Source organism: Antechinus flavipes, chromosome 6, assembly GCF_016432865.1.
Source record: "Antechinus flavipes isolate AdamAnt ecotype Samford, QLD, Australia chromosome 6, AdamAnt_v2, whole genome shotgun sequence".
NCBI classification, from domain to species: domain Eukaryota; kingdom Metazoa; phylum Chordata; class Mammalia; order Dasyuromorphia; family Dasyuridae; genus Antechinus; species Antechinus flavipes.
Genome location: NC_067403.1, coordinates 137,137,340 through 137,164,454, shown reverse-complemented (window position 1 = coordinate 137,164,454; position 27,115 = coordinate 137,137,340). Strand labels below are relative to the sequence as shown.

At 34.9% G+C, this 27,115-nt stretch overlaps 1 protein-coding gene across 2 annotated transcripts in view; it reads right to left on the bottom strand.

Annotated features, from left to right (window-relative positions):
- Positions 1 to 612: 612 nt before the first annotated feature.
- The window catches only part of DKK2 (dickkopf WNT signaling pathway inhibitor 2), a 169,671-nt gene continuing 143,168 nt past the window's right edge, over positions 613 to 27,115 (bottom strand). For both annotated transcript variants that reach the window (XM_051965261.1, XM_051965262.1), the window contains exons 2-4: positions 7,664 to 7,814; positions 4,781 to 4,936; positions 613 to 1,925 (exon numbers count right to left, since the gene is read on the bottom strand). In XM_051965261.1, the coding sequence (XP_051821221.1) occupies positions 1,675 to 1,925; positions 4,781 to 4,936; positions 7,664 to 7,814 (558 nt within the window). In that variant the 3' untranslated portion in view covers positions 613 to 1,674. The remainder of the gene's footprint in view (positions 1,926 to 4,780; positions 4,937 to 7,663; positions 7,815 to 27,115) is intronic.

Below are 27,115 nucleotides of genomic sequence, written 5' to 3'. Positions count from 1 at the left end.
ATGATGAAATAGCTTTCTCTCTTGTCAGCTGATTCTCTTGCCATCAGTTTATTTACCCAACTCTATAAAAACTAATTTTTCTATATCCAGCCAAATCTTCTTTTGCTACTTGGGAAGTAACACCTTTCTTTACACAAATATAACCCACCTTTGCACTGTAAGGATTATGCAACAAACCCCATAAGCATGTTAGCACTGCTTTCAAATTTGTCCAAGTTTAGCCTAGAGAAGAAAATGTTGAAGAGAATATGATATCTGTCTTCAAATACCTGTCAGACTGCCACAGGTCAGATATCTTGTCTGTTGCTTATTGACTGAGGCAGGGCAAGCATTATGGGAAGAAATCAGAGGTAGATATATTTTAGCTTAGGACAATGGAGAATATCCTTGCCATTGGCCTTTGTCCAACAGAAGAATGGAAAACCTTAAGGAATGATGTATTTCTGCTCCTTGCGGTTATTGAAGTGAAGACCTTATAGTCGTCATAGCAAGCACATAAAGAAAGTACATGTACCTGAGCAGGAGGTTAGATTAGATAACCTCCAAAGTTATTACATGAAACATATTACATGAAAATGCTTTCTTTAATCAAAACACACAAAAATGTAGATGTGATATTTGAAAAAGAGAAATTTAATATATTTAATCTTATTTATACATTTCCCCTAAATTACAAAGTCAACAGGCTGCAAATATATTCTGCTACAAAGCTTTCTGTAAGAAATATCTCTATAAGAAAATACATCTCATTAAACATTCCCTATAAATAAATTACTTCAAATAATCATTTTTGAACAGTTAGGGTAGATCAGACACAAGGGGAGTCATGCAGAAGCCAGCATATAAATGTAATTGATACATAGGAAATATTTCATGGAAATGCTGCATTTTTTCACTTCTCCAAACTCACAGAAGCCTATTTGTACACACCCCAAATGTTATATAGATTGGCAAACAGTATATTATATGTATTTTTTTTTTATCAATTGTGTGGAATATTTGTAAATCTTAATCATTCTATTTAAGTGTGGGTGGGAACTCAGATTCCTAAGAGAGGAGGAAGAAGAGGAAGAGAAGAAGGAGGAGAAGAAGAAAGAAGAAAGAAGATTCTGACATCGGACCATGTACAATATTTTATCTAAAATTATGTACTTATGGACACTGGATTGTGAATGTAATTCAGATACTGTTTACCATTTATACCATTCCTCTAGTTCTTGTCATTTTCCAGCATCTGGCATGATACTAAAATAGACTTCAAGAATGATATTTCATATAAAATCTGGCTTCATAGAACTTCAATTTATCTACTGTTTCAATATCATTAACATCCTCATGGAAACCTGTTCTCTGGCACAGTCTAAATTTATGGGAAGACAAATGATAAATGTCAAAATTTTCCACTCCATGCTTTTTTTTTAATAGCATTTTCACAAATGTTTACATTATTTACATAAAGTATGCATAATGGAAACTTTCCAGCATTGGATGTTGGCCAACCATTCCAAACTACTTTGAAGGACTTTGGTGATTGGTTAGTTTCTTTTCATTTTTTGGTGATCTATAGAATCCTTATTTGAGCCCTTCAGCTTTGTTATCTACCTTTTCCACCATGGCATAAAGCATTAAATACACAAATTCACAGTCTTCTAGGGATGTTTTCCTCATTTCAAGTCATATTTTCTGACACACATGGAGTCTGGCTTTGGAGGAGTAGGTAGCATCTTTCCATACTTTGCAAGACAGGCCTTTTGCACAATCACACCGCTGAAAGATCTCCAAGCCATGAGAGCCCTTCTTCCGTTGCTTAGTGCACACCTCCCCTTGATGTAGCACTGGTTTGCAAATCTTGGTCCAGAAGTGACGGGCACAGCAAAATCCTTCCATGCAGTCTGAAGACCTTAAGCAGGGATCTCCTTCATGTCCTGAGGAGATAAACAGATGATTGCTATTTCCTCATTCTGATAACAATTTTTTCAAATCAGACAGCATGGTACAATGGCAAAAACTCTAATTCAAGAATAAGATTTGCGTTCAACTCCCATCTCTGATTGTTTCCTATCTGGGGGGTGGGGATGGGGGGGGGAGGAAAGGAGGGGAGCATGTTATGAATCTCAGTTTCCTCATCTTTAAAAGGAGGAAGTTTGAATAATGGTCTTTAAAATTCCTTCCAGCTCCAAACCTAGGACACTATAACATTAAATAAATTATTTTGGAAGCCTCTTAAATATTCTTATACACAATATTTTCCACATGAATATTTCTTGTTATTTAAATAATTTGGCATATTTTCCCCATCTTTACTCTTGAAAATCCATCACTGTCAGCTTTTGACTATAGAGCTGACAATTCTGTTTGTAAAATATTCAAGTCTTTACCCTATCCCACTCTTACTCCTTTTCCATATTGCTTTTATTCTTATCATTTCCTAATGTCAAAAATATAAAAAATAGTTGAAACTCAAAACAGTCAATGTTATGCTTCATTGGAAACTTCAATAAAAAATGAGACTGGCAAAACTTTAACATTCACAGATAATTCCAAAACTTCATTTCCAAATCATTATTTCCATTATTCATATCAGCTCTGTATTTCATGAATAAGGATGCTATATACCTATTATAAGAAAAATTTGGAAATATAGGGATGAGGCCAAGGGAATTCCTGAGGTGAAGAGGTGCCGTCCATTTAACATCACAACTCCTATTGTTGCCTTAAAATTTATAGAGCAGTTTTTCTCACACAAATAATGTGAAATATATAAAGTAAATGTCATTATTCCCATTTTACAGATGAGAAAACTGAAACTCAGTTAAGTTCCCATTTGACTTGGCCACAGAAAAAACAAATGCCATTTATGAGCTTTAAACCTCGGTCTCCTGACTCAACTTCTAGTGCTCAATTTGCTACATTACATGAAATCTTACCAGAAGTAAACCATCCTATAATATGGTTTAGGGACAATTTCCTGAAGAACTAGAAATGCTGCCAAATATTGTCACTTAAGAATATCTCTTCTCCCCACTCCTTACTTCCTACCCAGTACTGCACCCCCTCTATTTCTCTATCTCTCTATCTCAAAAAAGATATATATGAAAAATTAGGAAGTTTACTGAAATAAAAAAAATTCAACAAATGTTATTCTAGGTGGTCCTTACTTAGCTTGGAAAAAAGGAGAGTTACAGAGAAAGAATACGATAGCCTTTATTCAGCAATGCTTTGGCAAAGGGATGATCTATTGATGGAGCATGAGTACTGATTCCCCCTATGTCCAATTGTTATTGCTTATGTTTTGTAAATGGAAAATTAATATTAATAAAATGAGATTGAAATCTTGCCATTAGAAAATATCAGATGATCTTTATAAATTATGTGCTTAAATTCTAAAACAATATTTTTCTATAGTCTATTTTCAATTCAACTTAATGAAACAGACATTTATTAGTCAGTAAATACACATTTAACAATTTTTTGTTCAGTTATGTATTCAGGACCACACTCAGAATCTTGGCAAAGATATAGGAATGGTTTCCCATTTCTTTCAACAGCTTGTTTTATAGATGAAGAAACTAAGGCAAACAAACTTGACCCAGAGTCATAGAATTAGTAAATGTCTGAGCTTGGATTTGAACTCATGAAGATGAATCTTTTTGACTTCACATCTACCACTGTATCATATAGCTGTCTTAACAAGGAGACTCATTTTCCTGAGTCAATTCCAACTTCAGACACTAACTAGCTTTGTGACTCTGGATAAATCATTTAAACCTGTTTGCCTCAGTTTTCTCATATGTAAAATGAACTAGAGAAGAAAATGGGAAACCACTCTAGTGTCTGCAAAAAAACCCTAAAACAAAACAAATGGAGTCATGAAGAGTTGACCATGACCAAAATAATGTAACAATGACAACAAATTCACATGGCATTTATTCTGTATATATTTATGCATGCTATTATTGTCTTCTCCATTAAAATCTAAAGTCCTTGTGAATAAGAATTGCTTTATTCATTGTTTAAGTATCTCAATGCTTACACAGTTCCTGGCATATGGTAATTGTGTAATATGTGCTTCTTTCTCTATTTTAAGTAGTATTTTCTCTAATTACACATAATGACAAATTTCAACATTTGTTTAAAAATTCTGAGTTTCAAATTTTCTTATTTCTTCCCTCATTTTCTCTATCCCTAAGATGGTAAACAATATGGCATAGTAAAATTTCTCTATTAGTCATATTGTTTCAAGTTTTTTTTTTCTGAAATCATCATGTTCATCATTTCTTATAGCACAATAGTATTCCAATACATTTATATATAACATAATATTTTCTTTTAATTGATTGGTGTTACTCAAGATAACCAGCTAATACTATAAGTTGCAGAATAGATGACAAACTTTATTTCTCTACACTCATAAATGTCCAAGATACTAAGCTTGTCAATGAGGACATAAAGAGAAAACATAATACATTTTTTTCATTCAACAAGCTAATAATCAAGATGTTAGAACCTTATATGGCTATAAGAAAAGGTAGAATGAGACAAGTGAAAAGAAATTTAAACAAAGAACCGTGTGCATACTGAAGGAAGTATTACTTCTCACAGGCATAATAGCAAGAGAAGAAATGTCACTTCAGTTGGACCTTGAAAGATTTCTACAAATGCAAATCATGGGGACTGGTAGGAGAGGAAATCTTGTGCAGACTTGTAAGTGTTTTTTTATTTAAGTCTGATATAAAGTAAAAACAAACAGACAACCTATAACAAACTTTTGTACTCCAACCTTTTATGTGTGAAAGCTTAGAATTTGATCTTCCAAGATTCTGCCAGCCCAAGTCATGATGTGAATAGTGACCGTGATTGCGATCTTTATGGCGTGTGCCATCCAATGCTGGGATGTGAGGAGTTAATATACTTTCAGTAACTGGGATACAGATACCTAGAAAGAATGATGGGAGAAGTTAAATTAATTCATCTATACTCACTAGTGATTTTTTAAATTTCTTTATCAAGTCATATAATGTAGAGGGCCGCAGATAGTAAGGGAACTCTGGGTAAGGTATAAGACCCTTCCGCCCAGAGGGAACCTGCTGACAATGTCTGGTTTGGCTCCCCTATCTCCCCTAAGGGCTCTCAGTCTTCCTGAGAAGTCAGGGAGGGTGTGACATCCTGTGTACTATTTGAAGCAAGGGATACTTAAAGTAAGAGGAATTTACATATCAATATCAAGGTGCTTATAATTAACACATGTGCAGTGTGCTGTGGTGATGGGATGATGTAATGGTTCTACAGTTGTACACATGTAGTTGGCACTGAGAGGACTTGAAATAAATGAACTCCATCTTTGACCATACTCATGAGTCTTCTGCCTTTATCACTCCTCCACTAAGACCAAGGACTCGGGCTGGTCCGGAGTCCTCCAGAGAGCTAGTCCAGATGGCATATTTTGTCACCCCAATTTGAAGGCTCTAGAAAGCAGGATATTTTAATCATCCCAGTGTGGATGAAGATAGAAAGCGATGGTACATTTTGTTACCCCAATTTGGGGGCTCTAGGAAGCACACTACATTGTAACATTAAAAATAGGGGAGGGGAATTGATAAAAAAAAATGACATTCTTCATTGAATGAACAACAATCTCTTATTAAGCATATGCTTTTTGCCTAGATTGTGCTTTAAGGAGGAAATGAAAGAAGGGACAATAAAAAGGAAAGAAAGAAGAAAGGAAGGAAGGAGGGAAGGGAGAAAGGGAGAAAGGAAAGAAGGAAGGAAGGAAGGAAGGAAGGAAGGAAGGAAGGAAGGAAGGAAGGAAGGAAGGGAGGAAGAAGGAAAAGGAGGAGAGAAGGAGGAAGAATAGAAGCCTTGACAGAGAGTTTTATTCCAAATTTGCTCAATTGCCTGTCTTCTGCAAACAATATATGTCTAGTCTATAGTATGTTATAGACTAGAATGAGCTTTCTTTGGAGTCAGAGGATCTCACTTCCCAAACTTATGATTCACGTGTTGGACACATCATTTAATCTCTATAAGTCTCATTGTCCTCATCTATTAAGAGAAATTGGCTTAGATGTTCTCTAAAGTCCTATATGATCTATAATTCCAGGTCACTTTTCAAACTTCAGTGAGTGTATCAACAACTTTGTGAAGAATTTGTGCATCTCCTTCTTTATATTGACTATAGATGTTAGCAAAGCACATCATCCCAGATCACAGGGATAGCCATAGCATAGGGCTGTGTATAAATATGTTCATCCGTGTATGTCTTTGATTACTTTCCAAGGCCAAAGATGAATAATTTGTATATTATTGATTCTTATTTTTTGTGAGTCCTTTCCACTCCTTTAAATAGAATAGATTATCACAAAGGAAATTCATTGAGAAATATAGGCCTGGGTATTTTGAGACTCAAATGAGGAAATGAACATAAAACACTTTGTAAAGCTTAAAGAGATGTATAAATTACAGATGTTTATATTATTAATAATGTCAATTTTTATTCTTAATAATATTACTATTATTATTATCTTAAAGTAATCAGGCTTCTGATCTGGGAATAACATATATTGTGAGCCCTGTCCTATAATTTTTGCTGAGTTCAAGGAATGTTTATCCTTGAGCTCATTTATAAATCATTTATAAATGATTTCATCAGACCTTGCTTATTTTCTTTAATTTATAAATATTCTTAATCCTAGAAAGGATCTAGAAACCTAGATCCTTTGATTCTTCTCCACACATAACTGTTATTTAAGCCTTTTTAATTGAAAAGCACATTTAGCTGTGCATATGAAATGAATAATTAGAGAAGCAACACAAAGGGAAAGGAACAGGCATTTCTATAGTACCTACTATGTGCCAGGCACTGTGCTAAGTAATTTTTACAAATATTATCTCATTTGATCCTTACAACAATCCCGCAAGGTAAATGTTGTCATTATTCCCATTTTACAGTGGAGGAAACTGAGGCAGAAAGCATTTAAGTGACTTTCCCAGGGTCATACAGGTAGTATCTGAGGCCATATTTAAATTCTGTTCTTCCCATCTCCAGTTACCAATGTCCAAGAAAAGTAAATTTCAGGTAAATTCTTTCTAACACATTTAGACAAATAAACTAGGTACCTAGTTGGCACTGAGGAAAGATAAATGTTGGATTTGAGAGTTAGGAAAGCCTGAGTTCAAATCCTTATTCAGACACTAACAATATGTGATTCTGGGTATATTACTTAATTCACTCAGCCTGTTTTCTCATCTGTAAAATGGGAACAATAGCAACATCTGCCTTACAGAGCTATGAAACTCAAATGAGATAACTTATATGAAGTGTTTTGCAAACTTTAAGTACACAGGCCCCTCACTCACCTACCTACACACAAAGTTTTAGTGCAGTTTTAAGCTAAGTAAAAACTAATAGCTATAGCTATTGATTATATACTAAGAACAATATATTAATGACATACAATATTTACATTATATTGTATGTGTTATTTTATATAATATTTAATTTATAGAAGTATAATAACAATAATACATTCTATTTTTCCCATCCTAGGTTTTTGACTAAAAGGAGGAATTGCCCAACCTTTAAATCCATGATTCCTTAGCAATAAAATCTTTAGGACATGTGGAAAGAGAAGAGGAGTGCTAGGAGAAAAGCCTATTCATGTACCATTGTTGCAACGGGTGCTGGGGCAGCACATGCCATCTCTATGGCAGCGTTTCTTTTTTCTCCGGCACACTAGGCAGGCTGAAGAACCCTGGTGGGGACTGTTGCAATATCGTCCAACTTCACATTCTTTATCACTGCTACAAGGGTAGGCCTGTCAACAATTTTTTAAAAATTAGGAATTATGGTTAGATTATCAAATGCATCTGGGGAAGAAATAAAGTCAGTCAAATAAATAACCAAAACATTTCACGAATCAAACTAGAAAAACAATGTTAATATGGTATTAAATATATCTCTTATATAGTACTAATCACTCTACAAAACCTTAATGTTAATTATTGTTTTAATATTGAATAATGAATAAATAAGAATAATGAAGAATAATGAAGAAACAATGGGAAAAATTTCCATTTTTAGGAACTTTATTATTAGACATTAGAAAGACTATTGAGCAATAGACAAGTTTTAATGAGCTCTGACAAAATGGTAGTTGTAGCCAGGAACTCAAATGATTAGAAATTTTACTACATAGGTTTTGAGATCTCTAATCCCTAGAGTAGCTTCATCTATTTAATGATTGCCGGTAAGAATTCACTGAAAATCTATCCTGCTGAGATATGTCCAAAATAAAATAAAAGGAATGACTGATATTTCCTTGTTGGAACAAAAATAGGATACACATCATATTCCTGAATAGGAGGTACAAGCATAAGTTGTCTGAGAATATATGAGGCAAAATGTAATTCAAATAGAAATTTAAAAAGAATAGATTTGGACTATAAGATTGAGTTAAAGAAGCAGAGCTAGGAATAGCCAAAAGGCTATTAATCAATTTAAATCATCATGTTGTTTACAAAGACAAAAAAAAATATTCACTTGACAATTTGACCATTTATTGCACCTATATAAGAACAAACCCATCTTGTAGCCTAAAGTACTTTTGAGTCACTCAGTCAACAAGCATTATCAATGTCTGACTAGGCACTGTCTTAAACAAACATTGAGTTACAAAATAAGACAAAAATAAATAAATAAATAAAAAAGACTTTGATTACTATATAAATGACTTCTGAAATAGTTAAATCTGAATGCAAATTTGTATTTGCAGAAAAAAATGTTTTGTAGTTTCTTATATTATAATAAAATACAAAAACTTATTACTCTGACCCTTTATTATTGCATTTCACTTTTTTTCTGAGGTTCATTGAAAATAGGATTTATAGCACTTAAGAAATTCCTTATTAGTTTAATTTCTGCTAGTTAAAACACCAAAAGGAATTTTTAAAAATATTGTATTTTCTATCCTGAATTGAATTGCATATTAAGACACATTTCCAATCACATAAGGTTCAATGTCACTTCCCCTCTCTGCACCTCAATTTCCTCATTTGAAAACTAAGAGCTAGACAGAATAATTTCTAATATCTGTGATCTTCTAAGAAGATCATTTTTGTGCATTGCTTTAAGTAGCATGTGGTAGAAGGAATATCAGCCAAAGATTCTGAAGAGCAAGGATTTGAATCTCATTTCTCATACTTTTTAACCATGTGACCTTAACTTCAGTTGCATCATCTATAAAAGGTAAGTGACACCTGTGCTATCTCCCAAGACTCTCATGAATGGAAAGTGCTTGCAGCCAAAAAAACCTTATAATAAATTTGTGCTTTTGTCCATTTATCTTAGAATCACATTTCATGTCATAGTTGATGCTTTCTTGGCTTTCTCAGATTCAGCACTTCCTTCTTCTTTTCTATATCTTCCTATTTTTCCCCCTTTTTATGATTTTCCCCTCACAGATGAACATACTATCCAAGTCAGTCAGTAGTTTTTGTTGCCTTTAGTTTTCAAAGTTTTCAGAAATATTGGAGTTTTGCACTTTAGGAAAAATCATCTTAGAGCATCATTATAATTTAATTCTCCCTTTACCTCCACACATTACCAGCCTATCCCAAAAGAGAGCTCAAGTACACATGTAGATCTCTAATAGTGAGTGTTTTTTTAAACAATATATGGTGATAATTTCTAATAAGTACTTCTAGCTTTAAAGAGTAGTGATCTATAGAGCTAGAACGGCAATTAGTCTTTCTAGCCAGGAACTCTATCATGACAATTGGAAAAAATCTGCATGAGGTTTCTGACCATATATTGAATTTCCTTTTTTTCTGAACATAAAACAAAAGTACCCCCTTTCCCCCATTCCGCTCTCCTTCCTCCTCCCTACCCCAAATCCAGCTACTCAGCCAAGCACTTAACTCCTTTGGGAATAGGATTCACATTTTTCTTAATTTGTTAAATTGTTGTTTTGCAAGAGATATTTGATGTCTCTTATAACTTTTTGATGTCTCATTTCCCCCTTAAAATAGGGCATATCCTTCCAAAGAAAAACAACTACAATTACCTTCCCCCTTTAAAAAGAGATCATAATTATTTTTTTAATATATAAAGTTTTTTATTTTCAAAACATGCATAGATAGTTTTCAACATCCACCCTTACAAAGCTTTGTGTTCCAAATTTTTTTCCCTCTCCCTTCTCCCCACCATCTCCCCTAGACTGCAAGTAATCTACTATGTTTTTTTTTTGTTTTTTTTTTTTAATTTTATTTTATTTAATAATAACTTTGTATTGACAGAATCCATGCCAGGGTAATTTTTTACAACATTATCCCTTGCACTCGCTTATGTTTCGTTTTTTCCCCTCCCTCCCTCCACCCCCCCCCCAAGATGGCAAGCAGTCCTATATATGTTAAATATGTTGCAGTATATCCTAGATATAATACATATTCGCTGAACCAAACAGTTCTCCTGTTGCACAGAGAGAATTGGATTCAGAAGGTAAAAATAACTCGGGAAGAAAATCAAAAATGCAAATAGTTCACATTCGTTTCCCAGTTTTCCTTCTTTGCGTGTAGCTGTTTCTGTCCATCATTTATCCATTGAAACTCAGTTAGGTCTCTTTGTCATAGAAATCCACTTCCATCAGAATACATCCTCATACAATATCATTGTCGAAGTGTATAATGATCTCCTGGTTCTGCTCATCTCACTTAGCATCAGTCCATGTAGGTCTCTCCAAGCCTCTCTGTATTCATCCTGTTGGTCATTTCTTACAGAACAATAATATTCCATAACATTCATATACCACAATTTACCCAGCCATTCTCCAATTGATGGGCATCCATTCAGTTTCCAGTTTCTAGCCACTACAAACAGGGCTGCTACAAACATTTTGGCACATACAGGTCCCTTTCCTTTTTTTAGTAAAGAGATCATAATCATTGAAGAAACAACAATTTTCAGAGAATTTTGCATTTAGTTCAACAGTTGTATTCCTGTTTTCTTTCAGATAAAACTACTGATAACTTTATACTTTTATGATTAATGTTTTTATCAGAATGGATGATTCCTTGGATGATTCCTTTGCTGATCCAGATAAAAATTTCTTCCTGCCTTAGTAGAGCATAGACTTTTAGGAGTAAAGCTGAGGATTGAATTCATTTCTTGTGGCTCCAAATCTTATGTTCTTTCCACTATATAATGCTGATCTTCTACTTCTGGATATCCTTAATTGTTAATAATTTTTCTGATATCTAGCCTAAAATAGGCTTTGTTACAACTTTAGCCCATAGCTTCTAGTTATTTTCTCTGAGCCAAAAAGGACCATTTAAATGTAGACCTCCTTTACATTACAATCCTTTATGTAGTTGGACCATAGGTTTCAAGTACAGGTCAGACAATAGGCAATGTCAGACAATAACACAAAAGATTTGCCTGTCTAGGTGTGAAGAGACTCAATACCAAGATGACCACAGGGTAATATATCTCAGACATAGTACATTTTGAACAATTGTCTAAGTTATTGGAAGGTTATGGTCAATGTCCCTGTGTTGTGGTCAATGGCCAGGTTCTACTTGAAGTTCTGTGAGCAATTTCCATCTCTAAGAGACCATTTGTATTGGCTGCCATCCATCCCTTAGATCTTTCCTAGTCCTATCCACCTCAAGGGATAATAATCTTCCCTTCTCAGACTATTTTAGTTTTATTTCTTATAAATAATTAGAGCAGCTAGGTATTATGGTGGATAAAGCTAGGCCTGGAATCAGAAAGAAATTAGTTCAAATCCAGCTTCAGGTACTTCCTAACCATATGACAGTGGGCAAATATTTAACTTCAATTTCATCATCTATGAAATGGGGATAATAATAGCACTTACTTCCCAGGGTTGTTGTGAGAATCAAATAATATAATAATTGTATATGCATATTGTCTGGTATATAGTGCTACAGAAATGTTAGCTGTTATTATATTTTGTACATACCTGGTTATTTAGTCCTCCATTATTATGTATGCTCTTGGCTCTCTCTCCCTTTCTCTCCTGATCCCTATCTCCCTGTCTCCTTTCTTCTCCTGTCCCTCCCACAATTGGTCAGTTGTTTTAGGCAGTTGGCAGGGACGTGTCCTCATCTTGTCACTGTTAAGGTGCAGTATCCTTTAACATCCCTGCTGAGTAACTCTCTAAAGAGCTGGATCACATTTTATCTGGATAAAAGTATCTTGAGCATTATATGTGGACAAATTATTAAGAGCTACAGTGAAGAGAGTGAATACACCCAGGCAGTATATTCCAAAAATACCTTGGACAGAGCAAGTCAGAAAAAAAATCAGTTCAAATACAGCATCAGGCATTTTCTAGCTATGTTACAATAGTGATAATAATAGCACAATAAAACTACTACTGCATTTCAGCAGGGAAGATTTCCTCCCAACTTGTTCTCTACTCATCCATTATTATATATGATACTTGGTCCTCCATTGATGAGCTTCCTTCCTCATCTTATGATGGTGTCCATTTGCTCAGCAATGCCCCAACTTGACAGATAAAATAGAAAAAAATATAAAGGAACCCATTTCTCCGTTTTCTATTCTTTGTTCTATTTCACCAAAATATCATGGTGCTAGGTCTCAAGCATTCTTTTGCCTGCTACTTATCCTTTTGAAATGTTGACACTCTTATATTACTGTCATTTCCCCATGATTCCCCTTCTCCTACTATACTGGAAAGCACATTAAAAATAATTATACATTGGAAAAATCTAAATATTTTCCTTCTTCTGCATCTGTAATTTAAAACCTCTCTGCCAAAGAGAAGAAAACACTTTACTTGTCCTCTGAAGTCACAGTTGCATAATGCATTGATCAGAGTTTCGAAGTCTTTATGTTGTGGTGGTTGGGTAAGTTATTTTCTTGTTTCTGCTCTACCTTTAGTTCATACTAGCCTTTCCAAATTTCTGACTTTTCCATATTCATTTCTTACAGGCCAAAAATATTTCACTGCTTTCATGTACCAGATGTTATTCATTTGATGTTTGTCAATTGATGAGCATTGTTTGCTTGTAGTTCTTTGCTACTATAAAAAGTGCTGCTATAAATATTTTTTGCATATATGGGATTTCCCCCTTTATATTTGCTTTTCTTGTCAATAGTGGTATCACTGAGTCAAAGACAGGTAAGTTTTAATGACTTTTTAGAGTAATTCCAAATCACTTTTCAGAACTATTAGACAAATTCACAGCTCCACCAAAGGTGCATTGGTGTGCCTATCTTTTCTACTGTACTTCCATCCCACTGGTCATTTTCATCTTTTGTCATCTTTTTCAGTCTTATTGAGTGTAAAGTGGAACTTCAGAATTCTTACTTTGTTCTCTTTTGTAGAGTTAGAGCATTTTGTCATGATTGTTAGCTAGCAGTTTTTCTTTTTTTTCAAAGTGCTCCAGGGTCAGTTTTTAAACAGGTAAGAAGAAACAATTTAAAAAGGGCAAGTGGGCTGGAAATTCAGTTTATAGTTGTATTGTGGTGTGTAAAATAAAAGTATTGACTGTTTTAGCATTAAAAAAAAATGTATGCTCTCTGAGAACTGAAACTATTTTGTTTTGTTTTGAATTTTGATCTTTTTTGAAATTTCTAGTGCTTAGCACAATATCTGGCAGCTATTAATTGCTTAGTGAATAGGTAAGTAGCATAGGGAATACAGCATCAGGCCTAGACTCATAATTACCTGGGTTGAAATCTAACCTCAGACACTGACTAGCTGTATGCATGGACAAGTCACAACCCTATTTGTCTCAATTTTCTCATCTATAAAATAAAATGGAGAGGGAAAAAGCAAACCATTTTAGTATCTTTTTCAGAAAACTCCAAATGGGGTCACAAAGAGCTAGACATGACTTATACACTAAATAATAGCAATAATACTTATTGATTGACTGGGAATGAGGGAGAGAGAGATAAAAGGAGGAAAGGCAGAAAAGGAATAAATCTTCAGTAATGAAAATTAAAGATTCTAGAAGAATTGACTTCAATTTAATCTTATCTTGAGAAACTGTCAGACTATCTCTTTTCATGAAATCTTACATAAAATGAGAGTACCTCAGTACAAAGTCTCATATAAAATTAAAAGGGTCATGGTGAATAGACAAAGTCAACATTCCCTCTCTGAGAGCTGAATAACTGTCTTTTTTTTTTTAATTATAGCATTTTATTTACAAGATATATGCATGGGTAATTTTTCAGCATTGAACTTTGTAAAACCTTCTGTTCCAACTCCCCCCTCCCCCTTCTCCTCCCCCTTCCCTAGATGGCAGGTAGATCAATTCATATTAAATCTGTTAAAGTATATGTTAAACACAATATATCTATACATATCCACATAGTTATTTTGCTGTACAAGAAAAACCAGATTTAAAAATAAGGTAAAAATAACCTGAGAAGGAAATCAAAAATGTAAGAGGACAAATACAGGAGTGCAAATGCTATGTTGTGGTTCACACTCATTTCCCATAGTTCTTTTGCTGGGTGTAGCTGGTTCTCTTCATTATTGAAGAAATGGAACTGATACGGTTCATCTCATTGTTGAAGGGAGCCTTGTCCATCAGAATTGATCATCATATAGTGAAAGAGGCATATGTGTGACTGTTATTTACATAAAGTCTATGCTAGCTCCTTGGAGGCCTCAGGATCAGCCAAAGTCAGGATAAACAAAAGTCCTTGGTCTTTAGGGGGAGAAGTGAAGGAGATGGACAAAACTGCCAGAAATTTTGCCAAGGATCCCTCCTTGATTCTAGAGTCCAGAATCTCCACACTTTTCTCTTCCTAGTCCTCCGTCCAAGTGAAGTTCTCTGCCTCTCTCACTCCACCCCCTAATTCTTACCTACAACTCTCTTAACCCCAAACATTGAGCCAGCATTAACTGAGAGAAGAGCAATTCCAAACATATGCTAATAGAGTCATTGTCCAACAGTAATTAGCCTTAAGTGCTTGGTTGTCTAATTAAAGTGCATCTATTCAGAATTCCAGCTCTTTACAATATAGTATTGTTATTAAAGTGTATAATAATCTCCTGGTTCTGCTCATCTCACTCAGAATCAGTTCATATAAGTCTCTTCAGGCCTTTCTGAAATCATCCTGCTGGTCATTTCTTACAGAACAATAACATTCCATAACATTCATATACCACAACTTATTCAGCCATTCTTCAATTGATGGGCATTTACTCAGTTTCTAGTTTCTGGCCACTACAAAAAGGGCTTCCACAAATATTTTTGCACATACTGGTCCCTTTCCCTTCTTTAAGATCTCTTTGAGATATAAGCCCAGTAGTAACACTGCTGGATCAAAGGGCATGCACAGTTTGATAACTTTTTGAGCATAGTTCCAAATTGCTCTTCAGAATGGTTGGATGGCATTCACAATTCCACCAACAATGTATCAGTGTCCCACTTTTCCCACATACCCTGCAACATTCAGCATTATCTTTTCCTGTCATCCTAACCAATTTGAGAGGTGTATAGTGGTATCTCAAAGTTGTTTTAATTTACATTTCTCTGATTAATAATGATTTGGAGTATCTTTTCATATGTCTAGAAATAGCTTCCATTTCTTCATCTGAAAATTGTCTGTTCATATCCTTTGACAATTTATCAATTGAAGAATGGCTTGATTTCTTATAAATTAGAGTCAATTCTCTATATATTTGGGAAATAAGGCCTTTATCAGAACCTTTGACTATAAAAATTTTTTCCCAGTTTATCACTTCCCTTCTAATCTTTTCTGCATTTGTTTATTTGTACAAAACCTATTTAATTTGATATAATCAAAATTTTCTATTTTGTGATCAATAATGATCTCTAGTTCTTCTTTGGTCACAAATGTTCTTCTAATTTATTTATAATCTCATTCTTTATTGCCTAGATCATGAACCCATTTTGATGTGTCAATGTCTAGTTTCTGCTATACTAATTTCCAATTTTCTCAGCAGTTTTTATAAAACAGTGAATTCTTATCCCCAAAGCTGGGGTCTTTGGGTTTGTCAAACACTAGATTATTAAGGTTATTGACTATTTTGTCCTGTGAACTTAACCTATTCCACTGATCAACTAGTTGATTTCTTAGCCAATACCAAATGGTTTCTATGATCACTGCTCTAAAACATAGTTTTAGATCTGGTACAGCTAGATCACCTTCATTTGATTTTTTTTTCATTAGTTCCCTTGAAAGTCTTGACCTTTTTTGTCCTTCTAGATGAATTTTGTTGTTATTTTTTCCAGGTCATTAAAATAGTTTTTTGGGAGTCTGATTGGTATAGCCCTAAATAAGTAGATTAGTTTAGGTAGTATTGTCATCTTTATTATATTCGCTCAACCTATCCAAGAGCACATAATATTTTTTCCAATTGGTCAGATCTGATTTTATTTGTGAGGAATGTATTTTGCACTTTTGCTCATACAGTTCTGGATTTTCCCTTGGCAGATAAATTCCCAAGTATTTTATACTATCAGCAGTTACTTTAAATGGAATTTCTCTTTGTATCTCTAGCTATTGGATTTTGTTAGTGATGTATAAGAATGCTGATGATTTATGTGGAATTATTTTGCATCTAGTAACTTTGCTAAAGTTGTGGATTATTTCTAATAGTTTTTTTAGTAGAATCTCTGGGGTTCTCTAAGTATACCATCATATCAGCTGCAAAGAGTGATAATTTGGTTTCCTCATTAATTACTCTAATTCCTTTAATCTCTTTCTCAACTCTTATTCCCAAAGCTAGCATTTCTAATACAATATTGAAGAGTAATGTTGATAGTGAGCAACCTTGTTTCACTCCTGATCTTATTGGGAACAGTTCCAGTTTATCCCCATTACATATAATGCTTGCTGATGGTTTTAAATAGATGCTACTGACTATTTTAAGGAAAAGTCCATTTAGTCCTATACTCTCAAGTGTTTTTTTTTTTAATAGAAATGGATGTTGGATTGTATCAAATGCTTTTTCTGCATCTATTGAGATGATCATATGTCTTTTGTTAATTTGGTTATTGATATAGTCAATTATGCTAATAGTTTTCCTGATATTGAACCAGCCCTGCATTCCTGGTATAAATCCTACTTGGTTGTGGTATATTATGCTGGGAATGATTTTTTGTAATCTTTTTGCTAATATTTTATTTAAGATTTTTGCATCAATGTTCATTAGGAAGATTGGTCTATAATTTTCTTTCTGTTTTCAACCTACCTGGTTTAGCTGTCAGTATGATGTCTGTGTCATAAAAGGAATTGGATAGGAGTCCTTCACTCCCTATTTTTTCAAATAGTTTATATAGCACGGGAGTTAACTGTTCTTTCAATGTTTGGTAGAATTCACATGTAAATTCATCTGGTTCTGGGGATTTTTTCTTAGGGAATTGATTAATACCTTGTTCTATTTATTTTTCTAAAATGGGACTATTTAAGCAATTTACTTCCTCCTCTGTTAATCTGGGAAGCCTATATTTTTGAAGGTAGTCATCCATTTCACTTATGTTATCAAATTTCTTGGCATAAAGTTGGGCAAAATAACTACTAATTATTGCTCTAATTTCCTCTTCATTGATGGAAAGTCTTTTAATTTTTAAAATTTTTTTAAGTCTTTTAATTTTTAAGACTAACAATTTGATTTTCCTCTTTCCTTTTTCTAATAGAATTTACCAAAGGTTTATTTATTTTGTTAGTTTTTTCATAAAAGCAACTCTTAGTTTTACTTATTGATTCAATAATTTTTATACTTTCAATTTTATTAAATTCTCCTTTTAATTTTAGAATTTCAAGTTTAGTATTTGATTGGGGGGGGGGGTTAATTTGCTCTTTTTTTTAGCTTTTCATGTTGCAAGCCCAATTCATTGATCTTCTCTTTCTCTATTTTATTCAAGTAAGCCTCTAAACATATAAAATTCCCCCTTATTACCACTTTGTCTGCATCTCACAAATTTTGGAATGTTGTCTCATTGTAGTCATCCTCTTGAGTGAAATTATTGATTGTGTCTTTGATTTCCTATTTCATTCATTCATTCTTTAGGATGTGATTATTTAGTTTCAAATTACTTTTTGGTCTATTTACTCCTAGCTTTTTGTTGAGTGTAGTTTTTAATTGCATTGTGATCTGAAAAGAATGCATTCACTATTTCTCCCTTTCTGCATTTAATCTTGAGATCTTTATATCCTAATATATGGTCATTTTTTGTGTAGAGTCCATGAACTGCTGAGAAGAAAGTATACTCCTTTCTGTCACCATTTGTTTTTCTCCAAAGATCTATCATATCTAATTTTTCTAATATTCTATTAACCTCTTTAATTTCTGTTGGAATCCTTACTAACTGCTAAGTAATTAGAGTTGATCTAATCTTACAAGAAGTTGTTTTGGCCAGAACCTGAATCAAGGTACTAAGTAGAACTAATCAAGACAAGGCTTGTGTTCCCACCTTTACTCAAAGTCCACACCTTAAAGCTCTTTTGGCCAGAGAGCACTATGGGAAAAAACCCATAATCCCATTCTCTCAGAAGGTTCACATATAAAGCGAGACAGCCATTCCAGAATACATTTTTCCACGGTTGGCTCGGCTCGCGTCGCGCTCTCTCTCTGCATCCAGGAAAGATTTATATCCTGCATGTCCATTCACATAGTGGACTTCCAGGTCCTATTTTTGATGGAAATTCAAAGGCAGATAGCCTTTTAACTATGTTGGCCAGTACGCCTTTATTTCAGGAGGCCCAGGAATCCCATTCTAAATACCATCAGGCTGCTCGAGCTTTGCGTTTACAGTTTGGGATTACAAAAGAAGAAGCTAGGAGCATAGTGAAAAGCTGTACAGCTTGCCTTCCCTTCCACGCTCCTACACTGCCTCCAGGGAAGAACCCTCATGGTTTGAGACCCAATGAAATCTGGCAAATGGATGTGACTCATTATAAATCTTTTGGTCGTCTGTCTCTTATCCACGTTGTGGTAGACACCTTTTCAGGATTCACTTTTGCCATACCAGCAGCAAAAGAGACAGCCCGAGTGGTCACTGAATTCCTCATTCAAGCATTCGCAATTATGGGTGTGCCACAAGAAATAATGGACCGGCATATACCTCCAAGCATTTTGAACACTTTTGTGCACAGTATAAGATTCTACACACTACTGGCATACCCTTCAATCCTCAAGGTCAAGCAATAGTAGAAAGAAGAAACAGAGACATTAAGACACTCCTCCAAAAACAAAAGAAAGGAGGAGCCACGGGTAACCCTAGAGAACTTCTAAATTTAGTTCTCTATACCATTAATTTTTTAATCTTTGATAAAGATGCACTGGCTCCAGCAGACAGGTTTTATAACCCACCAGAAGAGCAGTGTCCAGTGCGAGCAGCTCCACTATCTTTAGATAATCGCCAGGTGATGTGGAGAGACCCAGAAAGTGGTGAATGGAAGGGACCAGATAGACTAACTGCTTGGGGGAGAGGATTTGCTTGCATCTCTACAGGTGGAGAAGGAATCAGATGGGTGCCTACGAGCCTCATTCGCCTTGTCCATCGCAGAAAGATGGAGCAGACCCTTGAAACAAAGGAGAACACCCAAGAAATATCGGGTGGTTCTGTTGCTGATTGTGCTCACAAGAATTATTAGATTCCTGGCACATGAACTAATGGACAATGGAATCCTATTGGACTGTTTCTAGGACTTATGGACATGTGTAAATTTTCAGATTGATTCTTGTTATTTGTTACATTACTACTAGCCTGTGTTATATTGCTATGTGCTCATGTAAATTATGTATAATGCCTCCCATATTGATGGATTTATGTATACCATGTATATCTGTTACAAAGTTCTGGCCCATATTGATGGATTTATGTGTACCCCCTCAGAAACCCCCTATGTTTTAAAACAAAAGAAAGGGGGAGATGTTGGAATCCTTACTAACTGCTAAGTAATTAGAGTTGATCTAATCTTACAAGAAGTTGTTTTGGCCAGAACCTGAAACAAGGTACTAAGTAGAACTAATCAAGACAAGGCTTGTGTTCCCACCTTTACTCAAAGTCCACACCTTAAAGCTCTTTTGGCCAGAGAGCACTATGGGAAAAAACCCATAATCCCATTCTCTCAGAAGGTTCACATATAAGGCGAGACAGCCATTCCAGAATACATGCGTCCAGTATTAGGTTTAACTACCAATCAATTGCAACCCCTATATGACATTTTAAGGGGAGGGGGAGGAGATGGCTCAGTGGGTAGAGCACCAGCCCTGAAGTCAGGAGGACCTGGGTTCAAATCCAGCCTCAGACACTTAACAAACAGAAAAAGTTGTCGAAAGCAGCAAAAGCAAAAAGAAGAAGAGAAACAAATCAGCTAACAGAGAGAGAGCGCGAAGCGAGCCGAGCCAACCGTGGAAAAATGTATTCTGGAATGGCTGTCTCGCCTTATATGTGAACCTTCTGAGAGAATGGGATTATGGGTTTTTTCCCATAGTGCTCTCTGGCCAAAAGAGCTTTAAGGTGTGGACTTTGAGTAAAGGTGGGAACACAAGCCTTGTCTTGATTAGTTCTACTTAGTACCTTGTTTCAGGTTCTGGCCAAAACAACTTCTTGTAAGATTAGATCAACTCTAATTACTTAGCAGTTAGTAAGGATTCCAACAAATTTCTTTCTTATTTGTTTTGTGGTTTGGTTTATCTAATACTGAGAGTATAAGGTTGAGATCTCCTACTAGTATAGTTTTGTTGTCTATTTCTTCTTGTAACTCTCTTAAGTTCTCCTTTAGGAATTTAGATGCTATACCACTTGGTGCATATATGTTTAGTGTTGATATTGCTTCACTGTCTATGCTACCCTTTAGCAAGATATGGTTTCCTTCCTTATCTCTTTTAATTAGATCAATTTTTGCTTTTGCTTAGTCTGAGATCAGGATGGCTACCTCTTCTTTTTTTTAACTTCATCTGAAACATAAGAGATCCTGCCCCAGTCTTTTACCTTTACTCTCTATGTATCACCCCGTTTTAAATGTTTCCTGTAAACAACATATTGTAGGATTCTGGCTTTTGATCCAGTCTGCTATATGCCTCTGCTTTATGGGAGAGTTCATCCCATTTACATTTATGGCTAAAACTACTAATTCTGTATTTCTTGCCATCTTATTATAATACTTTCCTTTTTCTTTCCTCCCTTATCCCCCTCCCCAGCATTAAACTTATGGGCACCACTTTCCTCATGCAGTTATCTCTTTTTAAGATCCCTCCCACTCCCTTTGAGTCCCTCTCCCTTTCTTAAAACTTTCTCTTATCTTTTTCTGTATTCCCTTCTATTTAGCCTTTTGTTTTCCTTTTCCCTCTTCCTCTTCTGCTTTTTAATGAGGTAAGAGAATTTTCTCTGTATGGCAAATATGTCTAATATTGTCTCTTTGAGACAAATCTGATTAGAGTAAGATTCATACAATGTTCCTCCACCTCCCATAATTCCCTCATAAATTTCCTTTGCCTCTTCATGAGATGTAATTTTGTTCTTTTTACCTCCACTTTTCCCTTTTTCTGATACAACCCCCTTTCCACTACTAATTCCTTTTTATATTATAATATTAAAATCAAATTATACATACACTCTTTATATATACCCATAACAGAAATACAGTTCTCAAGAGTTCTTTTTATCTTTTTTATGCTTCTTTTGAGTCCTATATTTGGAGTACAATTTTTTTGTTTAGTTCTGATTTTTTCATTAGGAATAAATGGAATTCACCTGTTTCATTGAATGTCCATCTTCTTCTCTGGAAGAAAATGCTCAGCTTAGCTAAGTAGTTTATTCTTGCCTGCATTCCAAGTTCTTTTGCCTTTCATAATATCAGATCCCAGGCCCTTCATCCCCTTTAATGTGGAAGCTGCTAGATCCTGAGTGATCCTTATGGCAGCTCCTTGGTACTTGAATTTTTTTTTTTTCTTCTAGCTGCTCATAATATTTTTTCCTTATTCTGATAGTTCTGAAATTTAGCCACAATATTCCTTGAAGTTTTTATTTTGGGGTTTCTTTTAGAAGGTCTTCGATGAATTCTTTCAATGCCTATTTTACCTTCTGATTCTATTTCCTGTGGGCAGTTCTCTTTGATGATTTCCTGAAAAACAGTGTCTAGGCTCTTTTTTTTCATCATGGTTTTCAGGGAGCCCAATAATCCTTAGATTATCTCTCCTAGATCTATTTTCTAGCTCTTTTGTTTTTCCAAGTAGATATTTAACATTTTTTTCCTATTTTCTTTCTTTTTCTTTTTCTTTTTGGTTTTGCTTGATTGATTCTTGATGTATCAATGAATCATTCATTTCCATTTGTTCAGTTCTGATTTTCAATGAGTTATTTTCTTCATGACCTTTTTAAAATTCTTTTTGTATATGTCTAATTGAGTTTTTAAATGAAATGTTTTATTCTATGGAATTTTTTTCCATTTCACTAGTTTTTTTTAATGAGTTATTTTCTTTTTCCAATTCACAAATCCTACCTTCCTGGAGTTCTTTATCTTTTCCAATTCACAAATTCTGTTTCCCTGGGAGTTCTTTACCTTTTCCATTTCACATTTCGGGAAGTTGTTTTCTTTTTCCATTTTATAAAATCTTTCTTTTAATGAGTTATATGCCTTTTCCATAGTCTCTTGTATAGCTTCTCTTTCCTTTCCCCATTTTTCTTCTCCCTCTCTTTTAAAATCTTTTTATAATTTCTTCTAGGAGAGCCCTGTGTGATGGGGACTAGATTATATTCCCCTTTGGGGTTTTGTCTAGAGACTGTCTGCTATTAGTCTCCTCAGGGTTGGAAATCTGCTCTCTTTCTGTATAGAAGCTATCTATAGTTGGAGCTCACTTTGCTATTTTATTCATTTTTTAAAAGCCCTTGGGGTTTGCCTTCAGGACAAGGAAGTTCCCAGCTTCCTCTACAGAACAGGGACAGATGGAGAGTAGCTGTTCTGTGAATGAGCTGCAAAGAGCAGCCAAGCAGCGGAAGTGTGACTGCCCGAGGCAGAGCCCTGAAGCTGCAGGTGTAGTTGTGTTATCATCATGCTGAGTCACTCCTAGAGCTGGGTGGGTGTGGCCAGATTCTGTTAAATTCTGGCATTTTGGGGTACACTCTGCCTTTGGTGTTTGTGTAACTTCTCTGCTGATCTACTGTTTTGCAACCAAAGCCAAGCAACCAATTTGTGCAAATTCTCCACCTGAGGAGACCTCACCTCACCCCTGGTCTTCTCAACTTTTGCTAGCCTCTGTGTTCTGCCTCTCTGCCTGCACTGGCCTCTTCCCACCTGATCAAGACAGACCTTTTCTTGTGATCTTCCAGATTATCTTCTGCTGGTAATTTGTTGCACTCCCAATATTCGCAGATTCTTCCAGTCAAGCACTATTTCAGAGGCTGAATTTGGTAATCAGTAGTGAGGGTAGAAGGGAGCTCAGAATGAAGCGTGTGTCTTCTCCACCATCTTGAGCTGAACTATTTTCACACCCTTTTGGTAATGGGATCCTGACATTTGTCATCTTCTGCAAATTTTGCTGAGTGAAATAAAGGATTTTATTTTTTACCTAGTTCAAAAGAAACTGCAAATTGGGAATTTTGTAAGGGAATCCTGAAGTTTGGAATGGGATATAGGACTGGATAAAGGGGAATGGTCAAATCCAGAAAACTTAGTGCTGATGTTCAGGGCCTTTTGGAAAGTTCTGTTAAATGAATGGCCTTTTATTAAATGTGTAATACAAACCAAGATAAGTGCCAGGGATACAAATGCCAGAGAAAAGACGAATGCTACCCTCTAGAAGCTTGCATTTTAAGAGGAGAGACAATACAATTAGAGAAATCAGGGTTAGGGAGAGACATTTTGGTCCAAAAATGTCCTAGCGGAGTAATCCATCCTGGGACACTAACAAAATTGATTTCTTGGTTCATTGTTCCAGACCTGCAAGCAATGAGGGAGGCAGAAAGGACAAAGCAGAGGCTATGCGGGACAAAGGCAATGATGGAAAGCACATCAGGGGCTTTCCCAATATAATCTTCAGGAGTATCTGTCATTTTTCAGGAAGGAGACCTGCATCCTAGGACAGGTGTTCCTAATGGCATAGAATTTTACTAATTGTGGGCAACTTCTTTAACCTCTTAGATATTCAATTTTTCTTAGTGTTTCTCCTTATTAGGTTGTGATTCTAGGACCACCCTTTGAGAAACTTCTGCCTTATATAAATGTCAGTTATGGTGATAATAACATCTTTCAGGAATGAATAACCATTTATAATTAGATATATGTGAGAGAGAAATAAAAATGAAATGATTCACTCTGATACTTTCTCCATTAATGAATATCTATTGAGTATTCCAAAATAAAATGATCCCAAGAAGTAGAAACATTGCTGTGTGCAGGACCAATGCTAAAAGTGACTTTGCTTAGCCTAAGAATAAATACTGAAATGATTCTTTCAACACAAAGTATACATCTATGCATTCATACATAACAAAACCTCAGAACTTTTCTACATGAACTATTGTCTAACTTGACATCTTATACTTGAGTAGCAGAATTTTTGAAGTTTAGCATGTAAAACTTTATATTTATTCTCATCAGATTTCATCTCCTTATATTTATACTATCATTATCTTTTGATCCTGTCTCTTTTATTCAAAATAGTAGCCATCCCTTGAAACCTTTTCTATCTTTACTATTCTCCCTTTCTCCTCCCTTCCTCCCTTCTTTGCTTCCTCCTTCGCTTCCTTTCTTCCTCCCTTATTTCCTTCCTTCCTTCTCTCTCTCTCTCTCTCCTTTTTCTTCCTCCTCCCTTTTTCTCCCTCCTCCTCTTTCTTTTTTCTCTTCCTTTCTTTTCCTTTTCTTACCACACATGTTTGCACCACTGTAAAGACTTCCCTAAAAAGGACTCTCTATAACCCAAGTAACCTTTGTTCTGCAGTTTATAGTCTCAGAATGTTATACAGGTTATGGAAAGATTAAAGTTAAGCAGTTTTCCCTGGGTCATAAAAGCATGAACAAAATTATGATTTTTTTTAAAAGTACAAACAAAAGTATTAAAAAGGTAGGCAGATTAATATAACATGCAAATTTGATAAGCATAAGAATAATTTTTATCAAGTTAAAGTCATTGATAAAAATATTTACTCTGAATACCAAGACAGTCACTATGTATCTTCCTCCAAATAATAATAACAATTAGCATTTACATAGTGTTTAAAATGTATAAAGCACTTGAAAAATATCTCATTTTATCTTCACAGTAATACTGAAAGAGGTGCTGTATGATATCCATTTTACATATAAGGAAACTGAAGGACTGAAAGGTTAATTGATTTACCCAGAGTCATGTGCTAGTAAGTAAGGTGAGATCAGTCCTATTCTTTTTAACTCCAGGTCCATTATGTTTACAGACACTTCTTCACTAAAGGTCCAACACATTCTCTGGATCGCCTGACTGATGCTGACCTATTAATCACTAATCTTTGAGTGTAATCATTCAACCAATTCTGAATCTATTTAGGTATACTGTCATGGAGTTTTTATTTCTTTGTCAAGTTTAGGGGGGTAATCATAATTTTCTTTAAAAGAATGCTACACACTTTATTTTATTTGCTCTCAATATCTTATGATATAAATTTATACTAATTCTTATAATTTTAGAAAATGGGCAAAGATTATGAGACTTTGGGAGAATGGATTTCCCATTAAAGTCAAAGCAAATATTTATCAGAAGAAGACATAGAACCCAGAGCCAGAACCAAAGCAGAGGGTTCTAAGTCCTTGTCTTACTATTAGGACAACATGTTCCACCTTTTAATGCAGAATGCTCCAGATCAGAGTTTTGGTACTCTCTCAGGTAACAGAGTTTTGGTGAATTTTTTTTTTGGGGGGGGAATTGGGGAGGATTTGAATCAAGTCATTAGGAAAAAAAAATGATTCCTTCATTATTCATTCCTGCCAGTCTCTGAATGTTAACAGTGTAAATTTGTGCAGCTGTTGGAGAGATTGGCAAAAAACATCAACATGTCTGTAAACAACATTTTCTCATTTTATCTCTCTATCTTGGTTTTATGTCTGATTAAGTTTAATACAAATCAGAAGCTCAAAGTGAAATTTAAACATTCAAACAATTATTTTGTATAATCTTATTGAACAAAGGGAAAACTTAGATTTAGTTACTGCATTTAATTTTAACTGATTTTATTTTCAATCATGTTCAGCACTCTATGGTAAAAAAAAAAGGGGGGGCTATTAATTCAAGTAAGACTTATATTTAGGATTTTAGGTTTTTCTGTGGTTAGTTTTGTTCCCCTTACCCCCAACTGCTGCCCATTATCTAGAACATATAATGTGTAAGAATGTGACAAGCTGATCAGAAGGAATAAAGGAGAAATAAATGTATTTCAAGTTCATAAGGATATTATGGATAGAGTCAGTTATTTCACACTTCTCCAAAATCTAGTTTAGCTATTGAATCAATTTGCAGGCTAATGAAACTGTTCAGGTTAATAACGGAAAAAGAAGGAAAGCCAGCATCATGAAAATGATCCTGTAGGATGACCACCCATCCAGACTCTTGCAAGATTGTCCTAGTTTTGTTTTGTTTTGTTTCTGTTTTTTTTTTTTTTAAATGGGGACAATCCCTTGTCCCACAAGTCCTTTTGTACAATAATTTGACAATCTTGGAAGCTTTCTGGAGCCAGAAAAACGTCATCCACTGGGCAGACAATGTAATGCCTGCAGGGGACAGTCCAGCTGTGGGAATAAAAAACATTCAAAAGATAATAAGGGAAGGGATGTGTGAAGGAAAGCAGACCTGAGGTCAGGATTGATTCAGATCTGAAGGCTCTAAGAGAGCATCAGTGGAAGGTCAGAGGTTGTCTTGGGAGTCCAGTTCAGATGTCCTCTCAGGGGCCTAATGAAAATTTTAATTTGTAGAGTCCTGGAATTCCTTTTAATCAATATTAATAATTATAATTATTCAAAAATTATGTTCCATTTAATAAACTTCTATTCACTCACAGGGCATTTCACCCACCAAGGGGAAAACTACAAAATCAAAATCACTTCAGATGATTTGTCCTGCTCTTGTTTAGTAACACATATTTCTTGCCTGATTGGTGAGTGAGCAAA